At 28.9% G+C, this 8,713-nt stretch overlaps 1 protein-coding gene across 1 annotated transcript in view; it reads left to right on the forward strand.

Moving 5' to 3' along the window:
* Positions 1-426: 426 nt before the first annotated feature.
* Positions 427-8,713, forward strand: part of LOC117177458 — a 97,416-nt gene continuing 89,129 nt past the window's right edge. The window contains exon 1 of the mRNA XM_033368164.1: positions 427-828. Coding sequence (XP_033224055.1) covers positions 768-828 — 61 coding nt within the window. The 5' untranslated portion in view covers positions 427-767. The remainder of the gene's footprint in view (positions 829-8,713) is intronic.

An 8,713-nucleotide genomic window follows, 5' to 3' on the forward strand; every position in this document is an offset into this window, starting at 1 on the left:
CAGATTTTTTCCTAATATATTTCCAAATTTATACTACTATCGCTATTATTTTGAATTTCTCAAATGAGTCCGAGACCTGCCTCTACATATAATAAATAAAGAGTCTTCCATTTCCAATTTTTCCGTTTCTTGACATGGCACCCTTTTGCAATCTGCGGAATATTCATCATCGCAAGGAGGAAGTAATCCGCGTTTACCACAGTAAGGAAGGCTGCACTTGTCAATAATTCACTTGGCAGAGGTTCTTATCCGAGAAAGGAAGCGAGCAAAAGTTAGTGGTGTTGGTCTATTCTATCAGGGTAGCGATGTTCGTCGTAGTCAGTCAGTGACGGCGAAGCACCAGCAGGTGGGGGCAAACCTACCAGCGAAACACCTGGATGACTTCCTGCCAGCATGCGATCCCTTCAGTCTTCGGTGAAGAACGCTGCAGACCGGACGACGCACTACCTTCCAAACGTACACTAACTTTCAAACGTGTTCTTCCAACAAGAGCGAACCGGGCCTCTTCCGATATCCTAACCCTCTGTTAAACTCCTACATCCGGTCCACTATTGACCCGTTATTAAAAGTTTTCGGTAGTTCATAAATCAAGCATGTTAGATGATCGAGTCGAGTCATCGAGATGACCGTTAATCGGTCGGTGTTCGCGGTGAAGAACTGAGCGGATAAGTTTTCGAATTTGCTTTTTCTCCAAAGGCAAGAGTGCGCGCGTGATCGGGTGAAAAAGGGGTAGTTGTGTGCTAATTTGAAAGTGCGAAGGGCCAATAATGGAATCACAAGGACTCAGAACTCTGAGCTTGGTCCTCCTTATCAGCCTCACAGTCCAAGGTGCGTGGGTTTAGTTTCGTTTTCTAAGTTGCCTCATTAATACCGTTCAGATGTTAAAAGCTTCGGCTACTTGCGAAAAGTGTTTTGGCTATTGATTATTTGGGAGTGAGTCAGTTATATTTAATGATTTTATTTAAACATGATCCCGGATCTCTGGATTTTGAATAAAGTTCTCTGCATTCAAGAAGAGGACTCGTTAAGAAAAAGTAATCAAATGAATTCAGAATAATGAACTTTGATATGGGATCCTTAGAAATATTTAATTTGTTCTACCTAACTTATTTCGTTGAATTAACTATTTTTGCATAAATAATTTACTAACCCTAAAAGAATTATATTGTCAATTCGGCGGGTTTAGAGGCAATGAATAATCTAAACTAATCAAATTTTCCCTATCTTTATCTTCTATTTTTGAAGGCACTTGGAACATTCATATCAATATTTAAAAATTATCCACACCTTTAGGCTCGAGAACAGTTCTGGGAATATGAAGATTTGCGAGATATTTTATGAGAGAAAGCAAATAAAGTTGTAGGTCAGACACGACACGGTTGTAACTACTGGTGTACTTCAAGATCAGAAATTACACTCAATGATAGGTATCATTTCCTGAAAATAATCTTTTCGATATTTGCCATTCAGAGTTTACTCATTTGAAGGGTTGATAAAGTTTTCATATTAAATCATCAAGTCTTTTTTTAATAATATTAAAGCTTGGAAGTGACTCATTTCATATTGATTCAAATTTAAATATAAATGGAAATTTTTGAACGGAAATATAGTTGCTATAGAATCGCTTTCCAATAAAAAATTGTTGCATGTTGCGTTCTTATTTAAAGTATTGCTTCAAATCTATTGTTCCAACGAAGATGATTTCATCATTTATTTTCTATAACACTACTGTCTTACATTGGAAGGGAATAATAGAAATGAGGGATATCCTTTTCCCTGCTTGTCTGCTTTCTCGGTACCGGTTTAATTAAGTAACTTCAACCAGAATGGTCTTAAATTACACAGCACTCATGTGTCTGTCATTCTTGCTTCGCTCCACTTACAATTTTGTCTGTCAAATTTATTGCTTCTACGCCACTAAATAAATAAATGTATAAACATCTACAGAAATATATACGACACTTTATTACAATAATAAAACAAATTTCAGAGTAAAGAATATCCTTATCGTAGTATATACAGATACGGCATTTTTTGCAGTATTTTAATTTTGTAGTACGAAGTTAACATCTCGTGATCTGTCAGATCTGGAAGCCTTTTTCAGCTCTCTCTTAAAAAATACTTGTTAGTATCTGGTCACAGAAGAGTGATCTATCACATCTCGAACCCCTTTTCGAAGTCTTCCTTTAGAAAATATGCGTGTTAGTGACTAGTCACAAAAATTTACCGGAAGAAACGTTAAATACGACCAAATTGGCCGGAGGTCAATGCTCAAAATATATTTATTACTTTTTTACTGAAGAAGCGAGAAATTATTTTTTTTAAAAAGTGTGTTTACTAACGGCGAAAGTCGGACAATTTAGCCGGGAATTAAAATGAAACCGGAAGTTACCTGGAAAAACAAATTTGAGCCGGGAATCATATTAAGGCTTTGGAAAATGTGATATTTTTTATTAATCGTGATAAATGAACACAAGCAAATCTTTTAATTGCAAATTATCTTTTAATGGTGGGAAAACAATTTTTCCTTCATATTTTGCTACCAAATTATAATTTGCAACAAAAAAATGACTGATAGCGCCAAGAAAATTTCTGGGAAAATTTCGAATGTTTTTTTTTAAGGATTAATTTGAAGATTTTACGGTTACGAAATATGTCGAAAAATAATTTGGGAGTTTTTGAGACAAATTGTTAAATTTTACAAGATTTTAACATTTTTTAGGAATACTAAATTATTTCAAAATATATTTAGAAGATTTAGACGTTTTAAAAAGATAATACTTTGAGAAGAAATGCTGAAAAAAATTAGAAGATTTTCAAGAATTTTTTTATTTTGAAAGATTTCTAAAAATTTAAGGAATCATTTGAGTGAGTTTAAAAGGTATTTTAAAATTTGTCTCTTAGTAGAAATTTCACTTTTTTGAATGACTTAGTTAACAGTGATTTTTTTTAATTCGAAAATTCAACTGTCTGTTTAAAAATTGAATTTTTTTATTGTGAATAAAACTTTTCCGTTGTAAATACATCTCGTTGGTCGAAAATTAAACTATTTTGTAGAAAATTCGTCTATTTCAATAAAAATTTAATCTTTCTTGGTTATAAATGCAACTGTTTAAAAAATAATTTTTTTTTGTTGAGGATGCATTTATTTTGTTTAACAAATTGTTTAACCTTTTTTTTAACAAAATAAAGATTTAAAAAAATTTCAAAACATAATTTAGAAGTGTTTAAAGAATTTTGAAAGAATTTAAGAGAAGAAAAAAACTTTTTTTTTTAATTTATGGCCAAATTTCAAATGATTCTTTATTTTAAAAAATGAATTCTCAAAGAAAAATGAAACAGATTTCAAAACATTTTCAATAATTTTCCAAAAAAAAAGTATAAAATATTTTAAAGCAGCATTTTTTAATTTTGCAAGATTACAATATTTTAGAAAAGATAGTGTAAGTTTAAGAGATATTTCAAAGTTTCGAAAAGACTAAAAAGTCATTGAAAACTTGTAATAAAAGATTGTTAAAAGTCGTAAACCAGATGTACATTTTTGAAGGTTTAAAAAAAATGTAGTTGATAAAAAGTTATAATTGTCATTTTATCCAAATCTGCGCGGATAATTAAGACATTGAAATTGTATTATATGTCCCATAATTATGTGTTAACAATATTCCAGAATAATTAAATGCAGAAGGCTACCACCGTGTGCCGATATTTATGAAACAATAGTAATCTAACTTTATTTATTTTTACCTTGACACTATAAATTACAAAAATATTATTTTGTTTGATTACAATTTGGTAGGCGGAAAATAGTAGACACTCTTTAAAAAGTCTCTGTGAAAATTGAGGCTGTTCAAACCTCCATTTTATTTGTTAAATAATCTAAACTTTTTATTTTTTCTACTTTTATAATAAAAAACTATAATTTTATTAAACAAAAGTTTTTAAATCCTAGTCCAATATTTCATCATCTTCTAGTTTATTAGTAGAAATAGATTATAGTCTCAGAAAACAGGTGACAATTATCTACTGAAGAAAAAACAAAGCACAGCACATTGAAAGCAATTATAAAGAGCATGTACGGATCAATTTCTCCTGATAATCGCTGAAGTCGAAATTGAAAGTTTCCCTAAAAAAATGAAAATATATTGTTGGTAGATCTTATTATATTTCGATATACAATAGCAAAAGATAGCAATAATCCATAAGGTTTAAAATCCAAATCAAATTTCGAAGTCTCTAAAATTAAGATCCATATAAAAGAATCTTGATGTGGACATGTTGAAGACCTCACTCTTATATACATAATTTATGACAATTTTTTCACACCTTTGCTTTCTGAATAATTCATCTGCTACATAGAATAAATTAAACATCAGAGCAACTATTATCTGTGTTCTAGTCAAATTTATGAATTTAATTTTTATACTCAAAAGAGTCTGTTTAACACCTTCATGTTCTTCATTTGGTCCTAAACGTGAATTGGAGGTCTTACTTTATTTGAAACTAATAACTATTCTATGTATCTTCAAGGAAGGCAATTTATCAAGATTCCGCATGTCCTTTTTTTTTTAAGTAGGACATAGCGGATTTTTTGAGTCTAATGTGTTGGCGTGGGCCTGCCATTCTTGGACCCAGACTTGAATTGAATAAGAAATTGCTTGAATTTAGACGCACGTGCTTCAACCACTTATGACCCACTGACCGAAGGATTTTCATAAAGAGCGAAACTGGAATAGCACTGCTTTAAAAACCAGTTCATATTATTTCGTACCGTTGCCAAAATAATATTTAAAAAAAGTGTATTTCTATTTCATGAAACGGTATACTGATTCCGATCAATGTTAAGGGGCATGGACAACAAAAACCATATAATTCTCTAAAATATAAGGCCAAAAAAATAAGGAGCGAAAGTTTATTTTTTCAAACTTAAAGAAATGTTTTCAAATTTCAGCTTTCAACATCAACAATATTGAAATAGTCAGGATGGAAGGGGAAGTCAGGGTAAAGTCAGAACATTTCTGTACGAAATACTTTAAATAACTGTTAAGAATAACCAGGGTCAAAATGGAATACAGTCAATTTTTTGTCTAATCACTTTTTAGCTGTTTTAAAGTTAAAGTTATTATCAGCAATTTTCTAAATGAAAACAATCACTTGATCACTCCTCTTTTATTAAATTAACCCATGGGTTAACCACTTTTGAATTTAGATCTATACCTATTTTTTATTTTTCTTGCACTCTTTTGAAATATTTTAGAGTATTTGTAAGAATTCCCAGGAATTTTCAAGAGTTTCAAAATGATTCAAAGGATTTCAAAAGATTCCTAGGCACCTTTAACTGATTTGCAATTTGTCGAGGAATTTCCAGGGATTCTAATAATTTTAAGGGATTTAAACGAATTTTCATTTTCAACTATTATAAGGTTTTAGAGCTTTTTGAAAATTCCTAGGGATTTTATGAGATTTCTGAGGATTTCACTGATTATAAGGATTCTGAAGACTCTCAAGTTATTTTAATGAATTTCCTAAGATGTCAAGAAATGTTAGATTGCCTCTCTAAACATGAATCAGTGAAAAATTCACTGATGGAAATAGTAGTTAGACATTTCACTGATTAATCAGTGATTTCGGACTCATTCACTAATCAGTTCAGTAAAACCAGAGTAAATCTTGTGAAGTATAACCTGTATATTTTTAAGTTAAGTGTTATTGTTACTCTTTTACTTAAGTAGCAAGAAGAATTTCTTAATGAAATAAATTTTTTAACATTCGGGCTGTAAGTCTGCTAAATTAACTACGCAATAAATATACTCTTACTCGTATAGGAAGTACTTACTGTAACGGGTTTGTACATGACAGTCCAATCTTGAAATTAAAATAATATATGATATTGCTTGTTATTTAAATGCATCTGAACTAGTCACCTTTTTTAATATTTGATCAGATTTATGGATTTTAAGTTTTTGCTATGATTCTTTGATTGAATGTACTAAAATATTATTTTATTATGATTGCTAAATTGACAAGGTGCAGTCCTGCCAACCCTCAAAAGTGGTTATTTCACTTAATCAATAAGTAACCTTTCACTGATTATCAGTGACCCATTTCTAGCTATTTGAATCAGTGAAATTTCACTGATTCAGATTTAACGAGTGCAGAGGATTTCAATGATTTTAAGGGGTTTTAAAAGGTCGCGAGTTATTTTAATAACTTTTTCAGGATTTCAGGAAGTATAATTACATTTTATAGAATTTCATAGGATTTTATAATATTTTTAATGTTTCCAAATAATATATTCAAAAGAAGTGAGGAATTTTTTAGAATTTCAAAGGATTAAAGAAAAAAAGCGGTTCATTTGAATTCTTTGAGCTTTCGCCCTGAATTCTTATTAATTTATCCTGAATGCTTTAAAATTATTTTCAATTATTCTAAAGTCACATAATTCTACTCATTTAAATGGATTTCAAAACAGTTTACATTGTTTAGTTCATTCTAAAGCCTTCTAAACTCATTTTAAAATGTGAGGCATTTCATCAGATCCTTTTGAATTTGTTTGAATTTTTCAAATCTTGTTTGAAGCTCACTGAATTTTATGAATTTTGTTCTACGTATAAATTTCTGTTAATTTACTTGCCTTTTTTTAATTCTCCTTGAATTTTATATGAATATCATCCAATTCATCTGATTTACCTTAAATTCCTTCAGATTTCCTTCAATTTTAATTAAATCAATGGAATTTTTGCTTTTTACAATTCATTTGAAATCTTTTGAGTTCAGGCAGCTTTTAAAAAAATTTTATTTAAATTTCAAATGGTTATATTCCGTTTACAGGGTTCACTGTCACTCCCCTATTATCCTGCGTTTCCCCTTCTTCAACTTCCCCTTTTTCCCTTATTTGCTAAGAACTTCCCCTTTCGGTTTTCATTGAATGTGCGGTATTCGAAAATACAATTTTTCGTTTTACATTTACAAAATGATTTTGTTCAAAGCTAGAATATGCTACCTCAAGTAATAAACGTTTTTTAAATTAGAGAATTATCGTTTATAAATAATTTTATTTTCTGAAATTTGACCCATTTCAAACTAAGCTATTTAGGACTTAAATAAAACTTCAACGTTAAAATATTTTCGGTTGAATCTTTATAAATTAAATATGTTTGAAATTAACTAGAATAAAGTATGATGATCTGTCTGTCTGCATTAACGATTCTTTAGTTTAAATTTGAATCACGTTTGTCATTGTGTTTGACATATTAGAACAATATGAATAAGGTCTAGAGTTTAAACAATTTTCAAAAAACTATCTTTTAACAGTTGTGATGTTGAATATTGTTTTTTTAAATATACATTTTATGTAATATTTAGTTATTGCAAAGATTGCTAAAAATTTAAATATACCTCTTTCTCTTACTTTTTCTTGAATGAAGAAACCTAAGCTTTCTTTTTCGAACAAAATAAAGCAAAAAATGAAATTTTTTTATTTAAAACATTTAAACAATTTTTTATTCCAAATTGTGCTCAAACTATTTCAAATAAAACGCACTTGAAATTAAACCATTTTCATTTTGTAAAATTGGACAATTTCCAGACGTTTCAGATTCTACAATTTCTGAATTATGAAATTTTACATGACAATTTTTCAAATATAAATCATTTTTAATTGAAGATTTAAAAAATATTGGTGTTTCAAATTTCGCAACATGTACAAATATTAAAATTACGAAAATGAGAGTTTTTTCAAATAGATCTTACTAATTAAAATGAATGCTTTCTTAAATTATCTAGCTCGTTTCAAAATATTTTAGACCTCTTAATACTAAAAAAAATTGATACTATGGATTTTTAAATAGTTTATGTTTTTAATATTAACTTGAATTTTATTTAAACGGGTTTTAGAGAAATTCATAGAATTTAAAATGATTTATACATATTTTACAGGATGTTTACGACTTCGACAAATTTTAGGGTATTTTAAAGGGTTCTAACGAACTTAGATAGAACTTTAGGTAATAAGATAAATTTTGTTTCGAAAGATTTCTATATATTTCAACAAGTCCAAGGGATATAAAGGACATAATAAAAATGCAGAGGATTTTAAAGATTTGAAGTTATTTTAAAAGATTCCAAAGAATTTCAAGAGATTTCGTTTCAGAAAATTGCATTTTAATTTAATTTATATCCATGGAATTTCAAATGATTTATACATAATTTAATGGATCATGACGTTTGTAAGGAATTTAAAACGAATTCCTAGAGGGCTTTAAGGAGTAATTTAAGTTTTATTCCTAAGGATGTTAAAGATTTAAATTTTCTTCAAAAGATTCCAAAGAATTTAGAGAGCTTTTTTCAATTTACAGAACTCTTAATATTTAAAAAATTGTTATAGTATTATGCTTTCAAACTTAAACTATTTTAGATTTGACTTTGAGTTCATCGAAGAATGTTGTTTCCAATTCAAATTCAAAATGTGAGTTATGGTAAGGATGAAATAACAAGGTCTCGGATAGAGATATTTAAATATGCTTATAAGTGTCATAATGTAATTATTGATGAAGGCATTTTTGGAATAGGAAATATTCTTGATTATCAGAAAGACTTAAAAAATATAAAATGGTTTATTTAACCAATTTGATGTTTTCTCGGGCTTTTTATATCTCCATAAATGAATTTTGAATCACCTAAGTATATCCAATTAAAAATAAATAAATTCTTTAAT

Source organism: Belonocnema kinseyi, chromosome 7 (genome assembly GCF_010883055.1).
Source record: "Belonocnema kinseyi isolate 2016_QV_RU_SX_M_011 chromosome 7, B_treatae_v1, whole genome shotgun sequence".
Lineage (NCBI taxonomy): Eukaryota > Metazoa > Arthropoda > Insecta > Hymenoptera > Cynipidae > Belonocnema > Belonocnema kinseyi.